General features: G+C 37.7%; 1 protein-coding gene across 3 annotated transcripts in view; it reads right to left on the reverse strand.

Moving 5' to 3' along the window:
• LOC146003121 (peptide methionine sulfoxide reductase MsrB-like) overlaps positions 1–24615 on the reverse strand; it is a 48121-nt gene that overhangs the window by 11266 nt on the left and 12240 nt on the right. For all 3 annotated transcript variants that reach the window (XR_014443784.1, XR_014443783.1, XM_083141298.1), the window contains exons 3-5: positions 21045–21121; positions 15470–15608; positions 8466–8607 (exon numbers count right to left, since the gene is read on the reverse strand). Coding sequence is in view for 1 of the 3 variants with exons in the window: in XM_083141298.1 (XP_082997424.1) it covers positions 8497–8607; positions 15470–15608; positions 21045–21121 (327 nt within the window). In the remaining 2 variants the exon portion in view is untranslated. The remainder of the gene's footprint in view (positions 1–8465; positions 8608–15469; positions 15609–21044; positions 21122–24615) is intronic.

The raw sequence follows: 24615 nt of genomic DNA on the forward strand, positions 1-24615 counted from the left end.
GAAACGTTTATACAGAAAGGTTGAAACGTATTGTCACGAATAGTCGAACGTGTTGTGAATGGCAAATAAAAATAAAAAATCTCAAATTCAAAATCGGTTAAACAAGACAGAACAAGATAAAAGTGGAATCTTCGGGCTCGCGTTTTTTTTTTTAACCGACCTACTCCTGGAAGTGCTATATAAAATTTTCAAGAATTGTATTGGACGAAGATGATGATATCCATTTGAGTGATCGATATTGCTGAAATTTATCTGGTGTTCTCTAGATGATCGATATTGCTGAAATTTATCCGGTGTTCTCTAGATGATCATGAAAAAAAAACTATATTTATAAAATTACAGGGAGAAAAAGTGATAATCTAGAAGTCGCGAATGTAATAACAGGAGAGATGGAAGCGATTCTGAACGAAAACGACAAGGAGAAGAAGAGACGTAAGGAGACTATTCGACGCAAGCAAGACAAAAAGATGATCTGATGTAATAATACTACAGCATTTTAAGTGCCATGCATTCCTTCTTCGTTCGTAATAAAATCAACAAGTTATTCGAATTACGGAACTTGTCATTTTGACCTCCCTAGCGAAACATGTTCTTAAAAAATAAAAATCATCGGAAGTTTTCATTTCGCAAGCCACGATGAACTTAGGAGGCACAGGCTTGTATGCATTCCGTCTTTCGTTCGGAGGGACAACGTAACCAACCATTCAATGATGGGGCCTCCCCATGACGCAGTGGTAGCGTTGTCGCCTTGTAATCAAAGGGTCCCAGGTTTGATACCTGGTGGAGGCACATCGTGGTTCGGATCCCACTTTAAACTGTAGGTCCAGTCTCGATTAGTCATACTGTGCATAAAGTGGACTTAAAACACCAACTCATCAACAACAACAACATTCAATGATGATAATGTTTATGAATTTGTTCGGATTGAGAAAAGTAAAAATTATCATGGAAGAGCCACCTTCTTTTGAATATCCACTTTCCTCTGTTCATATTTTCCGTCCTTGATTTCTATTATGTTTCCCGCTCGTCAGAGTCAAGCGTTCTTTTTTTATCACAGCTCTTCGTTTTCATTTTTCTTTCAACGTACAAATTCATGTTATCATGTCATGGAAATTCTTCTCCTTTTTGCATTGCATAATTGAAGATTTGAAATAACACAGGATGATGAAAATGCTATTGGCAAACTTACGAAGAGAATAAATTTGTAAGAATTCCCTTGTCAATATGAATGCCTTATTACTAACTTTGTTTTTGTTTAATACGTGAAACCATATTACATTGAATATTAACTAATTAATTAATTCTCTACCCTTCTTGAACCCGAAAGTTCGATTTGTCCTTATACTGAGCAAGATCTATATATATATATTTTTAATTTTTTAGTTCCTTAGATATGAAACGAGACAAAAGTTTTATGAAGAGAAAAGTAACATGAATTAAGCCTTCTTTTCATTTCCTCTTTAATATCATTTTCATTGTTAGTATTACTCCTAAGTATTTGGATTTGGAAAACTGGTTCAAACAAGTTGTTATCACTTGGTTTCGGCATGTAAGCACATATCTTTAGATTTCTCATTGCTATCTTCTAAAACCTATCTCTTAAGCTGCTTTTGAAAAAAAAATATTTTTAGCATTATTCTTAATTGTATTTACATCATTCCCCAGTAAGTCTACATCATCTGCATATGCTAACAGTACTTCGTTTGTTTCTTTTACCTTCCTAAAAGCATATTCTAAGGCAAAACTAAAAAGAGCATCTTCTTTTTTTTTTTAATCCATCATGAATTGTACATTTTTTGTCAGACATATTAACGAGTTTCTTCTCGACTAATTTATCTCTTTGGCATCTTTAACTTCAATCAAGTTAGGTTCTGCTGTGCGTACTTAATTTATTTCTGATTTATCTCCTACATGAACATTTAAAACGTCATTAAAGTAGTTCTTCCATCTATTTAAAATAGTCAGCCATTTTTTTTTATGAAGTTTACTTTAGGTTGCCACCCCTTTCTCAATTCATTTGCACCTCTGATACTTTTATTTCAATTTCGTTAATTTTACTTTTCAAGTAATCTTCTAAACATGGTGTTCTTTAACCACCTAAGTCTATTTCTATTAGGTTATGCGAACCATGGCTTACTTTTTCTTGATTTATACTTTATTTAACTGCTGATTCTATTACACCCTTATAGTTAATACAACAAAAAGCATTAGATATGAGTCATCACAATGTTACGTAATAACTTGTTGCAAAAACGTTGTGCAATAGTATACCCTTATAAGTAATACAATTAAGGGGTGCTTAATATAAGTCATCACAATGTTATGTAATAACTTGTATTGTAGGCTCCACGTCATCGCCATGTTACGCTCGCCATTGTTTTTTTTTCCAAGTCCATTAATTGTTAGGTTAAGTTGTGTCACGTAAGATTGTGAGCCTCATTTATTAATTGTTAGGTTAAGTTGTATCACGTAAATCGAAGGGCTCATACTTTTCTGTTTAGAAACGCTCCAATTACCCTTCTACTCTAAAGCACGTAGAGGCTCTCGTGTAGTTTAGCACGTAATAAAAAAAATGCAAAATACCCCGACAACGTTTCAGCTACTAGGACCTCATTACCATGAGCCTAATCCTAGTAAGCCACATACACACCTGTTCTTCGTATCGCATATGCTAGTAAGTCAGATGACATACTGGGAGAATCACATTTCCCCCAATGATCCCACCACAACAAACGTCGCACATGCTAGAAGAAAGAGGATCAGGATATTTTATGCTAAATTTACAGCTGCCTGTATGCAGTTATAGGCAAATCATTAAAAGAGCGCTCTAATATACAGTGTGTCCGTAAAGTCATGGTGCACTTTTGACCGGTCACAGGAAAGCAACAAAACAAGATAGAAATGTGAAATCTTCACCAAATAAAAGGAAAACTCTCCAAGTTTCCGTACTATGATGCGCAAGCGTGTGCGCACAGAGGTGATGACGCAACACCACGAACTGCGCAGCAGCGGATCTGCCCTCGCCCACGCCAGTCTAGATGTGGACTGTACAGAAGCGCTTCGTTGTACACGCGACGATATTTACGTTGCACTTTGCTCACGGATTCGAACTTCGCAAGCCACAGAACACACTGGACTTGCCTCTGTACCGTCCACATCTCGACTGGCGTGGGCGAGGGCTGATCCGCTGCTGCGCAGTTCGTGGTGTTGCGTCATCACCTGTGTGCGCACACGCTTGCGCATCATAGTACGGAAACTTGGAGAGTTTTCCTTTTATTTGGTGAAGATTTCACATTTCTATCTTGTTTTGTTGCTTTCCTGTGACCGGTCAAAAGTGCACCATGACTTTACGGACACACTGTACAATGATTTCTCCTACCATGTACCCTAACATACAATTTAACATAACAAGTAAAATTTCGATTCGTCTATATATACCCAACAAAACTCAGAAACTGTCATACGCGAGAGCTTATATTTTGCAACAACTATAATTACCCAACACTAGCAACAAGAACAAAAAAATTATATCAATTACTTGTATAATATTAATTAGTAACTTTAGATAATATTAATTATTAGTTTTCAGTTGTAATTAATTTTAAAAAACAATTAATAACATGTTAGGTGATGATAACCAAGTGCAAAAAGCATTGCATTTTTTTTACACACAAACAAAGCACCACTTAGTTCATCGAGTCTCGGTGTCGTCTCTCCTCCCATACCAGGTCGTCATGGAACCATTTTTTTTTTCATCAATCGAAAATTTTCTAAGTCCACAGCGTTAAAAAAAATCTTAAATTGCAAATATCTCGAAAATGGTAAGAGTTATCGAAAAAATATATCGAAAAACACCCCCATCCTGGTAGCGAAGCTACCCCCCCTGTCGATTTTGGAGGTGTAGAATACGTGTACCAAGTTTTGGTGGTCCTGGGGTCAAGGGATAAGAAGTTAGCCCACCCGCCAAAACTTTGATCACTCGTAACTTCCGAACAAATAGTCGTGGAGAGGTCGGGTTTAGTGCGTCGGTCGAGTCCCGGCGTCCTCTGTCCACCCATACCAAAATGAACATAGGTCGTCATGGAACCAAATTTGACCCCCATCTGTCGAAAATTTTCCAAGTCCAGCGTTAAATTGCAAAATGTCTCGAAAACCGTAAGAGATAGCGCGAATATCCTTCCCGTTGACCCTCTTGTCGAGTTTGGTGATGCAGAGTACGTGTACCAAGTTTTCGAGGTTCTTGGAGGTCAAGGGTGAGCCAATTGCCAAAAATGTTTTTGATCACTCGTAACTTTCGAAAAAATAATCATAGAGAGCTGGGATTTCTTGCGTTAGCATCGTCTCGGTGTCCTCTGTCCTCTCATAACAAAATTGGCATAGGTTGTCATGGAACCAATTTTTTCATCAATCGAAAATTTTCCAAGTCCTGTGTTAAAAAATCTTAAATTTGCAAATATCTCGAAAATGGTAAGAGTTATCGAAAAAATATATCGAAAAACTCAACACAGAGAAGTAAATATACACACTGTTAAAGACTCCTAGACACGCTGAAAAACTTTCGACCACGACCGGGTTCGAACCTATAGGCCACACGTAGAACGAACAATGACAAGAACGAGTGAACGCCTTAACAAGCACGGCTACGGAGGAGAACCGAAAAAGGTTGTGTATAATTGTTCTTTTATGCATCCACGCAGTGTTGCCACATGACCGAGATTTTTAGCCAAAAGAGAAATTTCAATTAAAAATACCACAATACCGCAACTGCACCACCGCTAATAATGCTGCTTTTACTACCACAACTAATTATTATTCTATTATGTCATTTGCTTAGGTGAAGGGAAAAAATGGTCCAAAAAGGGAAATTTTGCCCCTTGGGAAGGGAAATTGTGCCCTCATAGTGTGGCAACACTGCGTCCACATCGCCGCTGGCGACATCTAGTAGCAAACACTAGAACTATTTCCTCAGGTATCGTCTTCATGTTCTCTATTTTTCTCGACTGAAATATTAAAACAAACAGAATCCCTTGTAAGTTAGTTCGGTGCGTAAATAAAAAAAAATGATAGGTTAAGTTATATCACTTAGGATCGTAAAAAAAATTAAAAAATCGTAAGAAAAAAAAGATAGGTTAAGTTATATCACGTAAGATCGTGATATACCTACCAAGTACGAGTGGGAAAAAAGGGAAATTTTACTAAAACATCGCTAAACGCTAAAACATCGACAAAAATTGTCAAAATATGTCAAAAACTGATATTCTATTGATAAAAAAGAGGCTACAAATGCATACATACTAAGTACGAGTGGGAAAAAAAGGGAAATTTTACTAAAACATCGCTAAACGCTAAAACATCGACAAAAAATTGTCAAAATATGTCAAAAACTGATATTAGATTGATAAAAAAAAGAGGCTACAAATGCATACCTACAAAGTACTACTTTGAAACGCTCCAATTACACTACTATTATCAACCTGTAAATATCAAGTACATACAGTCCCTATGAGCCTATTTATGTTAAACTTTATATTCTTTGGCAATCTAGAAAGGTCATTATTGAAAAAATTCCATTTGATGTTGCTCGAAGTTTTTGTTTGTCCGTTGCAGTTTCAAGATATCATCCCTTTTCTGTTACTTATTTCTTTTGGGGGAGGTGTCAAGTGCCTCTGTGTACCCTGCTATATATCTGTCAATGCGACACAATATATTAAAAATTTGCCCCCTCTAGGATTGACTTTGCCCCCCCCCCCCACAAAGAATTCCAGGCTACGGGCCTGAGTGTAAGGAATTAAACATAAAAGAAATTTAATTTACATTAAGTCCCAAATTTATATCTGACCATAGGCGCACCAGTGAGGGCACGACGGCACTTGCCACTGCCTGCTGGAAAACGTGGAGAGAGAAAATTTGTTTGGTTCATTGTGCTCTTTGTGTTGGATAGTGAAAGAAATGCTATTCAATTTTTAAATAATTGAAAATAAAGCATTGCCTCAATTTAGAAGTGAAAATTCCTTGCCTTCCTTTTGCAGTTAACGTGCCAAGCGTTTATTTGCACATGTTATTTCGTTTTCTTTTAAGGCAAAGAGGCACGTGACTCCTAATTCCCTAGAGTCTCTCATTTTGTATTTCAAAGATAAACTCTCAAAGGCGCCAAGCGTATTTTCCAAAGTTTTGTAAGGGTATATTTGCATATTATTAATTAAACATAGCGACAGTATCCCATGATGTTTACTCTTTACAATCTTGCTTTGCTCGTTCGGCGTCCTCTTTACCTCACCACATGCCCCCTGCCCCCTCCTGTTTTAACAGTTACAAGATATGCATGTATAATTTTAATAGTTCTATGTAGCGAGTGAGTTCCAAATTCTGCTGGTGTTTTCAAATCTCTGTTTAAACGATGATTCACAAACTGAAATAAAGTAATGAAACTCGATATATTTAGAGCATGGCCATGAAGACGTTAAAATATAGTGGGAAGTTGGGATGCACGTTTGATAGATACCTGATATTGCTTTTGAACTAAATCGGTCAAGGAATTTCATATTGAAATCTTCAACGAACGAGCAAAGCAAGATTGTAAAGAGTAAACATCATGGGATACTGTCGCTATGTTTAACTAATAATATGCATAATCAGTTTGCAAAGAATTAGTTCTAAAAATGTTCTTGCTCGCTTTGCTGGCAGTGTCATAATTTATTTAAGTCATATTATTTCTGTATTTATTACTACTACTTCAGACAGGCAAGTGCACGCACACCCATGCAATGCATTCTCACTGATATTTCAATTGGGCACCCCCAAGTCCGAGTTACACCTACGGCAAGAACGATACAAATACAGTTAAAATATTGCGCAAGTGTTCCTAATTTCTTTATAACTAGCTTAAGAATTGCATGAAATGATTCCTGGTAATAATATGTTAAAATATTGTGTTTTTTTAATGTCATCCCTTGTGTTTTGTCTAACGATTGATTAAATTAAGTACTGAACATTATCGGAAGGAAAGCAATACTCGAAATGTTGAATTGAAATGTTAACATTAATCTATTTTCCTTTTTTTCCTGTATTTGACATCTTTTTTCTTCTGAAATGTTACGTGAAGGGAAGGGGGGGGGGGGGGGGTTAATCTCTAGAAACATCCATGAACAAATTGAATTAGAGCGAACATTTTTAAAAGGTCCAAAATATACACTTTACTTCCCCAAACTTACACCCCCCCAAAATTTTCCAACACCCCCCCCAAGGGAAAAATCCTGGATAAACCCCTGAGCTGACATCAAGAGCCACTTCTAAGTTTCTTTATCCAGAAATTTGACAAGTAAATTTCACCGCAATGAATGTGAAAGTTGCAAATGACTTGTCACATGACTTGGGCCTATAATTCAGCACAGTGTGTCTATATTGGCAAATTTGTAAGACTGGAAGGTAGTACATAGAAGATCGATTATTTTTTATATATATATACAAACCTAGCATTTCTTAATACAGTGGAATCCTGATTTTACATTCCCAGATTTTAAGTTTTTCAGCTTGGTCCCCTGAAAAATGTAGTATCGAGGTTCCACTGTAGTTTTCTTTATGAAATTAGGTTTTTATTTCCTGGACAGCAGTAGACAACAATGAGCTCAAGACAACATAAAACAAATCTGTCATGTACAGTGCTCGATTTCTTTTTTGTAACGTACCGAAATGTTAACGATGAAATAGTGAACGGTTTACGTACTAGAGACTGCAATTTATAGAACCCACCTTCAAGACAATTGAAAAGCAATGAAGTTAGTAGGGACCGAAGGAACATGAATCTACTGAAAGATGCAGTGGTAATGAAGTCACGAAAAATGTAACAAATTAAAAATTACATGGCCCTTGCCTGATGTATCTAGTGATTTAACAGAATTCTTCCTTGGTACCTAGACACATGAATATTTCATTTTTGACGGAAACACAAAATGTAAGAGGTATATTCTCCTACCAAGTTTTGTCAGAAAACTACGAGATACAAACTGCAAAACATGAAATTCTGAGTTTATTTGTCAACACAACACCTTCTAAAGTCTAAATTATCATATGAGTAATGGAAATAAACTTAATATTACATATTTTGATAATTACATGAATGTGCTGTTAGAAAGGAAATGTTTAAGAGCTATTTGTATAGCTTTTGAATCAAATTTAGGATTACATTCACCATTTTAACATTGAAATGCTATTTAATATACTGCTTTTGATCCTGAAATATGCCCAGTTTTTGTACCAAAATCTTGAACTTTTATTCACTATAATTATGTGGTTCTATTGATATCTAATATAGGGGGGGCAGCCCTGAGGGATAAAGGTGAGCACGTTCATTACAACACCTTCATTGTGACTGAGCACACACACGCATGTGCATGCCTAATGCATAAGGGCTAACTTTACATTTGCTACATTCATCCATCTGATACATCTATACATATATTACTTACCCTAATCACCTCCTTGAGAAACTTGTATGCCTTATTCTTTGCTCATTTTGGGCAGAAACTCTAGGGCTACACTATTGATGCAGTACCTTAAACCTGTAGGTGGTGGACCATCATCGAATACATGACCTAAGTGGCAACTGCACTGAAAATAAATAAGAACACCATTACAGGAAAACCTCGTTAATACGAAGTTCAAGGGACCAAAAAATGTCAACTTCGTATTAAACGACTTTGAGTTATCCAAACTTTTCAAGATGGCGCCTGTTTTCAGGTGTAAATAAAGTAGAGTATAAATTCCCCCCACAAAGGATGTTTTATACTTGGTGGTAGCTCAGAAAATAAGCTTTATAAGTACTATATAATAATATTGTACGTTTTAAAGAAAGTGTAAAAAATGTTACACAAAATGAGAACAAGGAGCTTAACGCGAACACAAAGATTCCAAGGAGACGGTTAACACCATTTATCCTGCCTAGTTATACAACCGGTTATGCACGGGATGCATGTTGTGACAAAAAGTCTTTTAACAAATGGTATTTTCTTTTAATTGTGCAAAGTCGTTGCTCTTCCACGAAATTCTTACAATTTTAGTTCATAAGAAACCCGTTTGCACGGAGATCTAGGGAAAGGAAAACAATCTCGTTTACTGCAAGAAGTGAAACTCGGAAGAATCTTGACGGTAGTCACTGGCGCAAGCAAGAGACGGGAGATAATCGGACAGAATGAATATTGGATTTTATGTGCGTTCACTAGAACATTGTCCGTTACAGGATTAACTGGTAAGAGAAGATTCTGTTGGGAGAGAACACAACCTTTCCCTGGCAAAAAACAAAAAAAATCGGGGCTGTAAATTTCGTTCTGGTTCGGCTGTTAAAAAGACATCGTAAAAAAGTCAGGTATTCTTTGCTTCAGTTAACTTCATAATCGCCCCCCTCCCCCTTTGCAGGGAACAGTTTAAACTCTTCCTCAACTTGCATTGTAATCCACTCTGAAAAGGTAAACACATAACTTGCGATCTGTTTGCAGGAATGTGTATCCTAGAACACGTGCCGCACTCGATAATCACTCTGGTTTGGATCCCACTTCAAACTGTATATTTAATCCCGTTTAGCTCATCAGCATAAAATGAACTAAAAACAAGCTTTACGAAACTTGCGTATTTTCAGATTAATCGACAATTTATTGTAGGTTTCAGGGCCGGTTGCACCATCTCCGCTTAACGTCTTATCCCCCACTTAACACCATTTTGCGGTTGTTCAATGTCCGCTTAACGTTACCTAGCACTTAAAGTCCCGTGTACTGTAAGTGGCGGTCGGGGCTCCGCCTAACGCGTTAAGTGCCAGGTAAACATGGAAAAGCAGTACACTGTGCAGCCAACAGATACGTGCAGCACCTAATATAATCTGTGTTAACACTTTTATAGTTGATAAAATGGCAAAGTCTCGATCAGCTGTTGCAAATTGCGAAAGTTTGCTGCATGTTTTGCATTACCAAATAACAGCAAAAAAAGGCGGATATGTTAATTATCCCAGGAACGGCAATAAATAAAGCAACGTTTGTAAATATATGCGTAGAAATGAATATTAGATGGTCATTTTCGTGTGTGTTCCGAAAATGTTGTATATTGATATTAGCATTAGCAGTTTCACTGTAATTTCGTATGTAGGATTTGAGTGCATTCGGGTACAGAAAATAAAACCAGGTTAAAGTAATGCGTTTGATGCTTGCAAAATTGTATTAAAATGCCGTTCCAAATAAATGAATGTGTGTTTTCTGTAACAATTTTTTTCAACCAAACGCAATACACGAAATGTACACCATGCATCAGTTGCTTTTTCGCAATCCTGGTAATTTGTAATATTTAAGATTAAAACACGTGTAATATTATTAGAGTCACTTCCGTCGCCATTGGTGTGAATGTAACATTGCAAATAAACAAGTAATGTTTTGTTTCCGAATAACAACTGGCAAAGAATGCACGTATAATATTTAGCACTCTTACCGTCCAGTTCATACATATGTACGTACAAGGAACAATTTCCGAATGGTAGTGTGTTTTACAAACACACACATTTACAATAATAACCTTGCAAGAAACTACATACCTAGTAGTACATAAGACGTAATACCAATCTTTTAAGAAACGTATACATTGTATATGTGTGATTTTGTATGTTAACTTCCAAAATTGGCAAAAAAAAAAGTTTACTGTTAACAAGAATCCTTACGATGTTGACATGCATGTACAAGTACAAGGAACAATTTCCTACTGGTTTTGTACCTAACCTAACCAACCCTACCCTAATATTCATGGGAGAGCATAAGACGTAAGTGTCAAAGTTTTTTTTTTCGGTATTTACTACTTAGAATACACATGATCTTGTATTTGATTTTTCAAAATAACTGGCCTAAAAAGACGAGCGGCTAGGGGCAGCATTAGCACCTTGGGAAATACATGCTAATAACACCAAACCTGGCCTGCCTAACCTATCCACGTAGGCATATAATAGCATAAATGAGCATGTAAATAGGTTTGGCAAATTATAATTTGTTTATTTAAGCTATTATATACGTACATACGTGGATAGGTTAGGCAGGCCATGTTTGGTGTTGTTAGCATGTATTACCCAAGGTGCTAATACTGTCCCTATCCGCTCGTCTAAAAAGGACCACAGCTTGTACGTATGTACAATGTATATTTTCCTGGTGAATATTACTGTTTTTTGTAAAGAAATATATACGTTCTTGCATTGCACTAGCATATAACGTTTCACGAAACTACCTATCTGAAAGTATATACAGCCTGGAGTTTCTTCTTTTTTCTTAATAAGAATAAAACGTGCGTACATACAGTACTACGGTACTTTACATTACTATTTGATTCTTCCTTTTGCGCTAAGATGATAGTAATTCCCAAAATGTACCTTGTACATGGAACCGTTGATTAACGAATTTTTTTGTGCTATTCGAATTTGTCTTGAATACAAAAATTTAATTTTCATCTGCATCGTTAACCAACTTTCACAAAAGCTGCATTATAAATAAAGAAGAAACCTATAAGATGGTCAACGTTGATAATACTAATCCTCGCTATTCGCTAAAGAAGGGGTTACGGATTGATAAATTATTAACAGAAACGAATGATAAATTAGTAAGAGCAGAATAGAAGATTGCTCTTCTCATTCCGTATATTTACACAAACTCAGGTATGTCAGCCTTGCACTAAAAATTGAATAAATGTAACTTGCATTTGTTACGACTTCGTAAAATTTTGGTCACTGTTTAGTAGTGTTTAATATTTTTTTAAAAAGTGACCGTATGTCTTACTGAAAGATAAGACGAGGGATATTCTTTTTTGCATTATGTTAATTGGAGTACGTGAAAAATAAATTGAAAATTTTGTAAGCTTCCCACTACTTCGAAAGATTACGGGTTATATTGTATCATATAACACATTTGATATTATATGAGAGTACGACACATGCATTACCTACTTCTATCAGCTGTTTCATTTTATTGCAATAAATATTTAGTTTTTTTTAAACATATTTCAGTTGAAAAAGCATGCATTTGGAATTGACAAGCAGATATTAGCACGTAATAAACAAACAAAACACATTCGAAAACACAACTTTCTCCAGTTTCTGTTGCCAGGTCGTACGGCAAGCAGGAGAAAGTTCTACCTTACAAGGCCGAGGATAAAAATGCTTGGTGCAACCCACCGCCGCCTAAATCTCCCGCCTGTCGTTATCCAGCACTTTGTAAAGTGGCAGATTAAGTGGCGATGGTGCAACCGGCCCTCAGGAGTATTCTGGAGGTCAAACACTCGCTCCGCGAAAACTTTTCCTCTCGTATTCCTACATTGACCATTGCGTTTTTTTTTTGTTTTTTTGTAACAGCAGCACGCTAATGGTTCTGAAGAAAAGTGGGGATTATATGGCTTTGCGAGATTCAAAACAATGACGCTTATTCCTTTCCTTCGCACTGGATGAGTTATTGCAGTTACCGGCAAGCGAGAGCTTTCCAGACGCTAGACTAAACACTGGCGCCAGCTGCAGCGTAAACACAATGAGACCGGCTGGAAGTTAGAGCAGCAGGTGGCAGAAGGGAAATCATGGGCATTTTAAAGTTGTCGAAGATCGAACTTTTATCAGCAGTGTGAAAAAAAAAAAAATGATCCTTGTTTTACCTTTTACCATGCAACAGACAATAATACGGGCAATATTTCCTATCCAGACAGCTGCATTCAAACAAGAAAGAGGGACCTGAATTCTGCAATTATCGCATTACCATGCACACCAGTGGCGGATAATGAGCTGTTGTAGGAGAAGGAAGGGTGTCACTTTTCTTTTACTTATCATGCTGTTTTTGTTCGTTTTGAAGAAGGTATTCAGAACTGTTTGCTTTTTTTTAGACGCCAAAGGAAAGGAGCCAGTGTGCGCACACGAGCAAGAAAATTGTGGCCGAAACAATTAGCAACGGACCCCCCCCCCCCCCCCCGTTTGCTGATAGCAAAAGGGGAGAAGTCACGCAGACAACAAAACACTGTTTTGGCTAATTTTATGATCGGCACAGTTGGGAAACGTATGAAACGGGAAACTGGAGTTGCAACAAGATCGACGTCAACTTTTGCGGGAAACCTAGATGACAACGCATTAAGCAGGTTGAATAGTTTCCCTTTTTTTAATGAAGTTCTACAGGGCACAAAGAACATGCTTTCAATGAAAGTGGTTACCGGAAGTTGTCGGCTACCAGGCCAAAAGTTGCTCGCTCACGGGAAATTGCTGTATCTCGAGCTCAGAGCTAGACAGATGGGTGAGACTTCCAGGTGCCACGCGTCTTGTATTTTGGAACATTCGTGCGATCTTATCTCGCATTTCTCATCTAGCACTGGTGAATATTTCCAAGGTGGCGCATTCAGCGGGGAAAGAGCTTGACCTCCCATGCACATTGACAAAGAATGTCAATGTCCAGTGGGCATTTCGGGCCACTTCCCTCGGGTTGTCAGCAGCTCTTAGGACAAGGAAACATGTCAAGGTCAAGTTAAAATAACGTCCAAGCTCTCTCCACATTCGATCTTCTCTTGTCGACTTACGCAGGTGTCTACTTCGAATTAAGTGAAACCAGTTTTGCGGAAGGGTCTTGTAAACAACTTCGTATTAAAAATTATCCGTATTTCGATTTATCCGTACTGAAATACATTATAAATCCTATCTTATCGGCTGGGGAATGGGAAGAACTTCGGATTAAAGGGTACTTCGTATTAACGAGATTTTCCTGTATTGCACTGCATACTTCATTAATTTTGGTATGCATTTGTTACATGCTATTGCTGTTCAATACCTCATATGTTTGTTAAATTTTACTAAGAATCCATGTACAAGTTTCAAATTATACCAAATGCTGGTATTCTGACACATTTCTGCCAATAACAATACGTTAACATGGTAAAATCCAACTGACTTTGAGGCTGGAAAATTAAAGGACATAGAAATAAACAAATTAAAACACCAGGGTTAAAAGCACAATTTTTTTTAATTTTAAGACTACAAGGTAAGTCAGATGTTACCATGATTGTTCCTGCATATGGAGTAAGAAGATTTTAAAGATCAATATTTGAGTAGAGTATGTAAATCTACAACTTTTTTGTCTCACAATAGGTCTTACATTCAAGAATGAGGTATTTAAAGCATATAAAAACCATTTTAATTTGAATAAAAATGTCTATTGTTTGGAATTAAAATTTTACTTTTGTGTACCACACAAAACACCAGAATTCCAGAAAGATATTGAACAAGGTGTCGCTCAACTAAATTTATCTTTTAGGGCTTTCTCAATGGCATAGTGTTAACATCATCGCCTTGTAATCAAGGGGTACCGAGTTCGATACCTGGTGGAGGCACATTGCACAGTGGTTTGGATCAAACTTTAGTCCAGTTTTAATTAGCCTAACTTTGCATAAAGTGGACTTTAAACAAAAAATCAGTTAATTTACCTTCTAAATTTTTTTGAGGTGTGCACCACATAATTCAATATACAGGGTAAATATAAATGATACATCGGGTTTTTAAAGGACTGCATTAAAAATATATAACACAAAATAAAGAATGATACATGAAAATAAACAGAAACTGTCCGTGGCTTCCTTTCGTCACACATCTATGCGATAATCTAGTTTGCCCCATGTGCACTCTAGCATATCCCTACTCGTAAATGCAGCTGTAATGAGATCCTGCAGTGGTACGGTTTCAGTCACAATCAGGTTCTCAAAATGTTCCAGACAGTTGGCTGCAGAATATCAAGTTCGTGACTAGTGCGGTATGTTGACTTCTGTGGGCTACTCACAAAACTCACTCCACTTTTTCATCAGAAACACTTGGATGTCCTGTGCTTTTACCTTTGCACAGGCAACCAGTTTCCTTAAACTGTCGATGCCATCGCAGAATGGTTTGGTGACCCGGCGGTGCAGTTTGCAAACTGTCTCCGGAATGCAGGCTGTACTGTAACAATGGAAAAAACACTTCAAATATTCCAAAACACAGAATGCTTTCTGCTGCATAGATGCCATTTTGAAAACTAGGTTTGTGCTGCCATCTGTAGGCAGGTGCCAAGGTTGCAAATAAGAGAAATTAAACTTTCAGATATGTTCTCTTGTTTCATGATTAGCACACACATATTATATTAATAGTCTTGGAAATATTTCACTTTAAAACTTGATGAATCATTTATAATTACCCTGTACATACTACATCTTGACTAAATGCTATATCTTCAAAGTAGCTTGCATAAAGCAAGTTACTGAGGTTGTAGTTATTAGTACATATTAGCTGTAAATATTATCGGCAGGCAAGAACTTATTTCGAGTTCTGATCAATTAGAAGACTTTCCTTGAGTTTTTTTTTAATTCCCAGACATTTCCAGTTTCTCCAGACATATGAGAACCCTAATCAATGTCATTGTTATCAATCACAATTCATTTTCATGTAACAAATTTCAATACATACCTTTTTACATAGAACTTCACTTCTCACCATCCCATGGGAGGTATCGGAATGAGTTATCACGTTACTGTCCCCAGCATCTTGCTCAACTGCAGATGAAAAGGAAGGCCAACCAGAATGTGAATCGTATTTAGATTTAGAACTGAAATAAAGAAATTATTAAAATTGTTAAAATGTATCAATATGAAACTCGTATTGATACAAACACATAATAAACTTACCATTACTAAAATTTAATACCGCACCAACCAAATTTGTATGTTATGAGTTTCCTTCATGCACGGACAGGATAATCTGAAAAGGACAAAGTTTACAGTAGGTAGTATGTGAACCATTGTGCAATGTACAGCACCTTCCAGGCCTGTAGCCAGGCTGAGCCCCCCTGGAACTGCCGTCAGCCCCCCTTCCCCTGGCACTGCCTTCAGCCCCTTGATATTAAGCAAAACTATTTTTTAAATTTGTTTACAGAGAAGAGTGAAAATGTAGACAGCAGATATTATTTTGCTCACAACTTTGGTGAAGGATAAATTCACAGAACATGGACAACAGCTAACACATTTCTTCATCTTATTTATAAGAAGTAGTATAAGTAGCGGCAAGTATTTAGAAGATTCTCTTCTCTAGACTCTAGAAGGTTCTTTCACAGGACAGCTTCTCTATCTGTACTTTCACTACCCCTGTTGCAACCTCCCACTTAGACAGAAATCTGCGACTTTGATGACTTCATGCAAATTCCCTTCTCATCTGTGTCGAAGGTCAACAGCTCCCAAGTTTTCGAACGAAGGGGAGTTTCATTGCTTCCGCCCGAGGTGGAATGTACTGTAGGCAATATAATTGAATATTGTGCATTTTTTCTTGTGTGATATAAACATCTGTATCATCAAAAGTAGTATGGAGTGTGCAGTAAGGGATGATTTCAGTAGCAGTCAACACTTGTTTTAAAAGATATAGAAAAAATGTAGTATTTGTATGATATTTCTAAATTTCATATAACTTAATGAACCCCCCCCCCCACACACACACACACACATAATTTACCTTCATTGAATACTGTTAAACTTTTGAAAATTGGACTTGGTTTACAAAGCCTGCTCTGATAACCTGTGAGTCCTCCCCCCCCGAGATCAATTCTATCTACGGGCCTGGTGCCTTCACTAGGAATCAAAGTCTGGACACTTTGATTACAATATGATAGTGTTATGTGCTACATCACAAACGTACTGGAAAGTAAATTTTACATGCATCAGACTGGTTCGGATGGGATTCATCTCAGAAAAAGTGCTACGATTGAAATTTAAATATTGGCATTCTTATTAATATCTTTATAGCCTCCTCGATGGCGCAGTGGTAGTGTTGTCGCCTTGTAATCAAGGAGTCCCGGGTTCGATACCCAGTGGAGGCACAGAGTGGTTCGGATCCCACTTTAAACTGTAGGTCCAGTCCCGATTAGCCTTACTGTGCATAAAGTGGACTTAAAACACCAAATCAATCAATCAATAATATCTTTATATACCAACAGTGTACAATAATCATTATCTGTTTATTAACGAGTTCCTACTGTAAAAATTTTCATTCGAGGTTATGTATATGTTCATGGTATATACATAACAGTTGGGCTGAAAAGTTCGTAGGCTGACTCATAGATGGCGTTACTAGAATTAAATCCATGTGATTTTTACTTAGTACTAACCTTCAAAAGATACGTGTATAAATTTCACAGCTGCCGGATAATTAGTTCGTGAGATATAGCATTGTGAGTGAAGCAGCTTTTGTTATTGTGAAAAAATGGATAAAAAAGAATTTTGTGTGTTAATAAAGCATTGCTTTTTGGCGAAAAAAAATACTGTTGAAGCCAAGGCTTGGCTTGATAAACATTATTCGGACTCTGCACCAGGAAAATCAACCGTTGAGAAGTGGTTTGCTAAATTTAAACGAGGCGAAATGAGCATCGAAGATGATGCACGCAGTGGACGCCCCAAAGAGGCTGTTACTGACGAAAACATCAAAAAAGTCCACAAAATAATTTTAAATGATCGTAAAGTGAAGTTAATCGAGATAGCTGAGACTTTAAAAATATCAAAGGAACGTGTTGGACATATTGTGCATGAATATTTGAACATGCGAAAGCTATGTGCAAAATGGGTGCCGCGCGTGCTCACAATCGATCAAAAGCAACAACGTTTTGATGATTCGGAGCAATGTTTAGCGATATTCAACCGTAATAAACACGAATTTTTCCGTCGATATATTACAATGGATGAAACATGGCTCCATAACTACACTCCAGAGTCCAATCGACAGTCAGCCGAGTGGACTGCACGTGATGAACCAAATCCAAAGCGTGGAAAGACGCAACAGTCGGCTGGCAAGGTTATGGCATCAGTATTCTGGGATGCGCATGGTATTATATTCATCGATTACCTCAAAAAGGGCCAGACCATCAACAGCGATTATTACATAGTGTTGTTGGAGCGTTTAAAGGATGAAATCACGAAAAAATGGCCCCATTTGAAGAAGAAAAAAGCGCTGTTTCATCAAGACAATGCACCGTGTCACAAATCAATGAAAACGATGGCAAAATTATATGAATTAGACTACGAATTGCTTCCCCATCCACCATATTCTGCAGATCTGGCCCCCAGTGACTTTTTCCTGTTTGCAGACCTTAAAAGAATGCTCGCTGGAAAGAAATTTAGCACTGATGAAGAGGTAATCGCCGAAACTGAGGCCTATTTTGAGGCTAAAGAGAAATCGTACTATAAAAATGGCATCGAAAAATTGTATGACCGCTATAATCGTTGTATCGCCCTCAAAGGCAACTATATTGAATAATAAAATCGAATTTTGTCAAAAAAATATTTTTACTATGTTAGCTTATGAGCTTTTCAGCCCAACTGTTAGTTAAAGATTCATTTGCTCAAAAATACAAAACAAGTTGTTGTTGTTTGCGAAAAACATTTCAAATGCATATTAATATTGGTGTCATTTGCATGCATTTGTTTGCTTGAGCCTAGGATGTAGATAATAATTTGTTGTTTCATTTCGCGATACCAAATACAGCTATCTGGTGGTGAAGCTCAGTGGTCGAGAACGTGAAGTGATCAACTTTTGATATCTCACCACAAAGGGTTCCGGGTTTGTGTCTCAGTTGGACATGGATATTCTTTGTGAGTGTGTCCTCATCTAGTCACTCACCTTCATGATCTCAATTAGCCAAAAGTGGTAAATATGCGATGAAATAACAAAAATACGTTGCCAGATTTTTTAATGGCTAATACAGGGTTTTCATAATTTCCTCCAAGATTTCGGAAGTCAGTTGCTCAGAAGCCAAGTCACCCACGGGAACGAGAGCACATCAATGACGAGAGTAAATATCCAAGTTTTTAACCCACCTTACAACAAGCTCTCCTCCCCGCGGGTGACTTGACCTCTGAGCAACTGACTTCCGAAATCCCAGAGGGAATTATGGAACACCCTGTACAGTTCTACTTGGTTTCTTAGCTGATAATTCAAGCAGTTGGATGCTTGGTAATGACATGGTGGTTGTAGAATTCATTTTCTGCTGCCAGTTGCACAGTTCATAATACAGATAAATCATTCCTGTCCTTGCAAATATTTACTTCCTAACAGTTTTTTTTAAAACTGTTTTGCTAACTTAACTAATTTCATGCACTCAAATACATAAAAATTGTAATGCACAAATAATATGCAGATATCACACATGGAAGAAATGTACTATAGCGATATTCAATGAAAGCTGTGGCTATGGACATTGTCATAAACTCATGATCTTGTCACTGGTGGTCTCAGGTTCAAGGCTAAGGTTAGACATGGGTGTTCCATCAAGAATTTCATCTAATCTTCAATCACCTTGATGAAGCTATAGAGTGAGAAAAGCAAAGAAAAATACAAAAGGGCAATTCCCTGTGGTATTGGATATAATTTAGAAGAAAATGAATTTATAGGGCATGAATTTTTGCTGAAATGAACTGAGATGGATTTTGATCAATATTATTTCTGGTAGACATGCTAAGCAGGTTCAACCAGGACACATACCATGCCATTACTCTATTAACCCTTTATCGACTGACGGCATTTTAAAAGTCCCACATCCTACAAACGCTTGTTACATGACACTGTTGGTTTCTGACTTAGTGGGTCCTGTGCATCCCTGTTAATTGAGGTGTCTACTACTCACAACAAACGACAGGAGCTGATGGAAGTATATGCAAGGGATCAGTAAGCAATATCTTAGACCTAAGCGTCAGTAATGGAGCCACATTGACCTTATGAAAGAGCAGTGGCCATAGATTTACGAAAAGTAGATATTAGAATAACTGTAAGTATCCCAGAATTTTTTATATCTTTTTCCTAGCTCACATAAATATAGTTATAAAATAATTTTGGCCAAATGTAATTGGAAAGTTGTTTTATGAGCAAAACATCATTTGGGACTTTGCAGTCCCGACATGCTTCTGGTGTCTACTTTGCTTGAAGCACCATCTGATATACATAATTTCTCTGTTTATACACAAAATGTCAGTGGCCTGTCGGGACTTCCGAGTCCCATTAGTTGTAATTAGTATTATGACAATGTCAGATGATTTTTTGTTGTCAATCCTGCCAAAAGAAGTCTTAACCATACATATAAATGTTTCAAACTGCAATTTTCTTCCATAACAAAAATTCAGGCTATAAAGGGTTAACTGAACTACTGAGCCAACCCTGGTTTTGCATCATTTTTCGTTCTTGCTGTTTTGACCTGCATAAAATTGTCTGTCAGTGGGATCTCTTGCCATTGAAACACTAATGATGTCAACAGTGTCTAGTTTCTCCCAGTGTAGAGATGTCGATCACTAATATTGGGCACACAAAAGAGATGTACTACATAGAAATGTCTGCGAAATTTAGTTTGATATCCTGCATACTAGTGATTTACCAGATGTACAAAGCAGATAAAACTGATATCATATAATACTAAATGCACGACCATGAAAATAGGTAACTGGGTAGAATTGCGCTGGTGTTACATATGGGAAAAGCAAAATGGGAGCAGGACAAAAATCCCTGGTTCCCGCACCCTATGTGGCAATGTCAACCGGGCTGCAATGCCTAGATCAAGCATCAGACTGACCCCTCTCTGGGACACTTTTGTGTCATCCCTGACCATTCGAGCAAATATTGTCTGTTTGTACCACATCGATTACAAAGACCAACTCTACAACGAGATCTTTCATTCTCATAAACCTCCGAACACACGGGGTTGTGCTCCGACATGGCAACAGTGTGAACTTCTGCCACCCGCCTAATTTCATGGCCATGCGTTTGGCTGATATATCCTGTAATGTTGAAAATCTGGAACACCATAATATCCCAGTCTCTTTTTCTTTATTGATAAATGCATAGCACACACATCATGTAACTATTTTTCAAATTGTGTATTACATAAAATATGAAATTTAACTAATTTTTCAACATGAAAAACAATAGTGGTCAAATTTGAGTATACTCTATGGTTTCACTGTTATATTGTTCAGTTTTTGTAACTTAAATAATTGGTAATTTTATTGTATTTTACCTGAATAGTTCAGTTCCGCAGCAGATACAATTATAGGTACCTTCTTCCCAAAAATTGTAGTATTTTCCACTGAATGGCTGGAAAGATAAATCGTATGTTTGGCACCCTGGTTTACAAAAACGTTTAGCAAAAATATGATCTATATACTGTCTAACACTGATAATTTAGGGAGATTTCACACTGAAGTGACACGCAACACATGTAACTTGGAAGTGAACCCTCAGTAATCAAATTGAACCTTTCGAACCAAAGCTACGCCAATTGCTTGGACTGGACCAGTTTGTCAGTATCGTGCATTGTGTCACCTCAGTTCATTGTTTGCACATACACAGTCAATATTTTGCTGTATTTAGACTGAAAGGGCTCGTGTCGATTCGGTGTGAATTCTACATGTCAATTGTCACCTGCCGTGTGTCACTTGCTGTCTGTTGCTTCAGCATGAAATGTCCCTTAGATTCAACCATGCATCATCAGACTGCTGGAACATAGGCCTACATACCTTCCTAACCCTTCGTGGGTCACACGAGAAAAGTTAAATCTATGGTTGCATATGGTTTCAGAGACCGGTTTTTTAAAATATGCCAAATTAATGGTCTAAGATGCTAATTCCACAATTATTACAATTCTTTCAACAATTGAGATTCTATAAAAATATAAAAATTGAAATTCTATAAAATTATAAAAAGGTATTCTTTGTTAGGCATGGAACATCATATCGGATTTTCAGTAAAAACTAGGTACGCCTATAGTCTTGCATGTTCTCAGAAAGCAAGTGGCTTCAACGAACCCTCCCTAGCGGCTCGAATATCTTACTAACACTGAAAACAAAATCGTGGGGTAAGAGAGGAAGGTTAGAAACTCCGCTAAACACAGGAAGGGTGTTGACAAAACAATCATTGATAAACAACGACGTTAAAATCACACACCCAGAACAAGAGACCGTGTGCAGAGGCCAGCATAGTCTGCATTTTACCTACCCACTGCCCGCTTGCCCGTGAGGACAGGTATACCTGCTAGCCTGCCCACGGCAACGAGTCGACTTGCGTCTTTACCCGGGTTCTTCGTCTTCCAGGCACTCTGCGCTTACAAGGTAACTGGGCATTCAACAAGACCCGGGCGCCTGCAAAACCTGCTGGAAGGAAACAGCCCTCCGGCAGTGTGTCGCTCCAGGTGTTTCATCACCACGTGGACAGCTTCAGCCAGTGTTGCCTACTTACGTAGCTCGTAAATCCTACGAGGTCCTAGGAGGAGCTCTCTCCTTCAAGGAGAATTTATATACTTAGCGATTTCAGTTCAGCGTAAGCAGTTTTTATCTTATTGCCAGGAAATGCACGCAGTATTACAGCTTCATTTATTTAAATAAATGATCGAGCAAACAAAAATCTCCTCACTGAAAACTAATTGCTTTTCATTGCATGGTGCCTTAACCAGGCACGCAGTGGCGCAACCAGAGGGGGTAGGGTGCATTGCTCACAAGCTTGGACGGAAATTAAGTCTAGCGGAAGGGTCAGGGTGGGGGTCAAACATTAAAGTACAAGAAAAAACAGACTAGCAGAATTTAAGAGTAGCAGGGCTAAAGGGTACTCAAGATGGAATTAATTTTCATATTTTTCTTGCATTTTCCTTCCAGACGGCCAAGGGCACCTGCAGAGGGGGGGATGGAGGGGTAATTGCAACCCCTTGATTTCAAATTTTATGAAAGTAGAAATATATTATAAAATATTATCCAGTCTCATCAAGTTCAATGCCGTAGCAAAGGGGTAGTGGGAGTCGGCCCTGAGCGCCGAACGATCTAAGTGAGAAAAGTTTTAAAACAGAGAATGCTATGGCGGCCCGTGATATTATTTGCTATTAATATTGGTTTGTTACGAGTTGGATGAATTGATTATGTAATACGTCGCTCCATGTGAAAAGAAAATATTGTAGATGGAAATTTTACATGCCATATGTCTGTACATTCGGAATGCATTTATCATGCACTTTCTTTCTTTCAAAAACAGTTTGTGTGCTTGTTTTCCATTATTAGCTAATGTGAAATTGACGTGTTGAAAACAAATATTTCTAATCCTCTGTTTCAACACAAATGCGCGTGAGAACCGACTTCTACCCCCTTTTTGCGTGATTTATGAGGATTATAATGCCTTTCATGCTACTTTATTACTATTATTGTGATTGTTCTTGTTGGCACGTTTATCCAAGTACTTGGCCCTACCCCCCAAACGAGGGTAACGGCAATGGCCCTGGCTGGCTACGGCCCTGGTGTTCGCAGTAGAACAGTGTGTTGTTCGACTCGCGACCTCAGCGTCGAACGTGACATGTTTCAGTCCTGTCCTATATCACTATATATACGTATATTGGTTGTTTACGACATATACTTATGGAACCTGTGCCACGGAAAACCTATTTCAATGTGTGTGGGGGGTAGCAACATTCGTAAATCTCATTTCATTGGTGATGTGGCTTACGAAGCTTCGAGTTCCCTTTTTTAAGTAGTGAAAATCTATTGCAGTTGGCAACACTGCAGAACGGTGTGGGCCAGGTGCAGTTTCTACTCGAAGCAACTACGTCATGCAGAGGGAGGGGTCTGCAGTTGATGGAAAGAACGAACTGAGACCTACTAGGTATCGTAAGACTGCGGGTACCCGGCGGGTCTACAATGCCTGCCAGGAACGATCTGTGCATGTGGGCATACAAGCTGCTCAAGCGAGGGTGTTGCGCAGGTTGCATGGCATTTCAGGAGCGATGTCTCGCGAACGGGTCTGCTCCAGGTCTTGTGCAGGCCTTTAACCGTGTGTGACCAATGCAAGGTTAAATATTTAGTTATTGCTATATTGCAGCAATGTCACTACAGTCTTCATATTCTGTCATTCCCAAATTGTTCATCCTAATTGGCCATCCATAAGATGAGAGTCAACACAAATGCTTTGGAAGCCGGCTAGGATTAAACCTGCACCAGCGCCATGTAGTGGCATTCTAACATGTTATTTCTCAACCCAAATTATATTTCAGTTCTGTCTTTGGTTAATTTATATATGTATGAAGGTATGACATACTCTAATTTCAACACAATAAAAGTATTTGAAGTTTGTCAAAAAAACAGCTCAAAACATGGGCATTCCATATGCAGGGACACGTTTCTAACAATTCATAGAACATGAATTACTTGTTGTAGAGAACTGAGAATTGTTTTGTTTTGAATGGGATGGGCAGGCCTTTCAGAGGAAGTACAATGTTATCATTTCATCTCAATTCAGGTGCAGTAAGAAGAAAAAAATAGTAAATTCCTCAAGAAATTTCTTTACGGGGATCCCTTAGCACTTGTAGCAATATGTACCTACAATCATGCTAAGTATAGTTTATCATAAAAATAATACATATTATACAATAGCAAAAAGTAATGTTGCCAACTATTCCCAAGTAGTCTAATTGTTGTAGCAGAGGTTATGTATCCTAGTTTCTTGATTTTATGTCCACAAAAGACCTCTTTTTGAGTAGAATTTAAAAAAAATGAAAAACCTAAACTTATTAAAAATATATTTTTAAAAAAAATTTGTCCACCTCTGTTTGACTC

The sequence above is a fragment of the Lepisma saccharinum genome, chromosome 19, assembly GCF_977018435.1.
Source record: "Lepisma saccharinum chromosome 19, izLepSacc3.1, whole genome shotgun sequence".
In the NCBI taxonomy this organism is placed as follows: Eukaryota; Metazoa; Arthropoda; class Insecta; order Zygentoma; family Lepismatidae; genus Lepisma; species Lepisma saccharinum.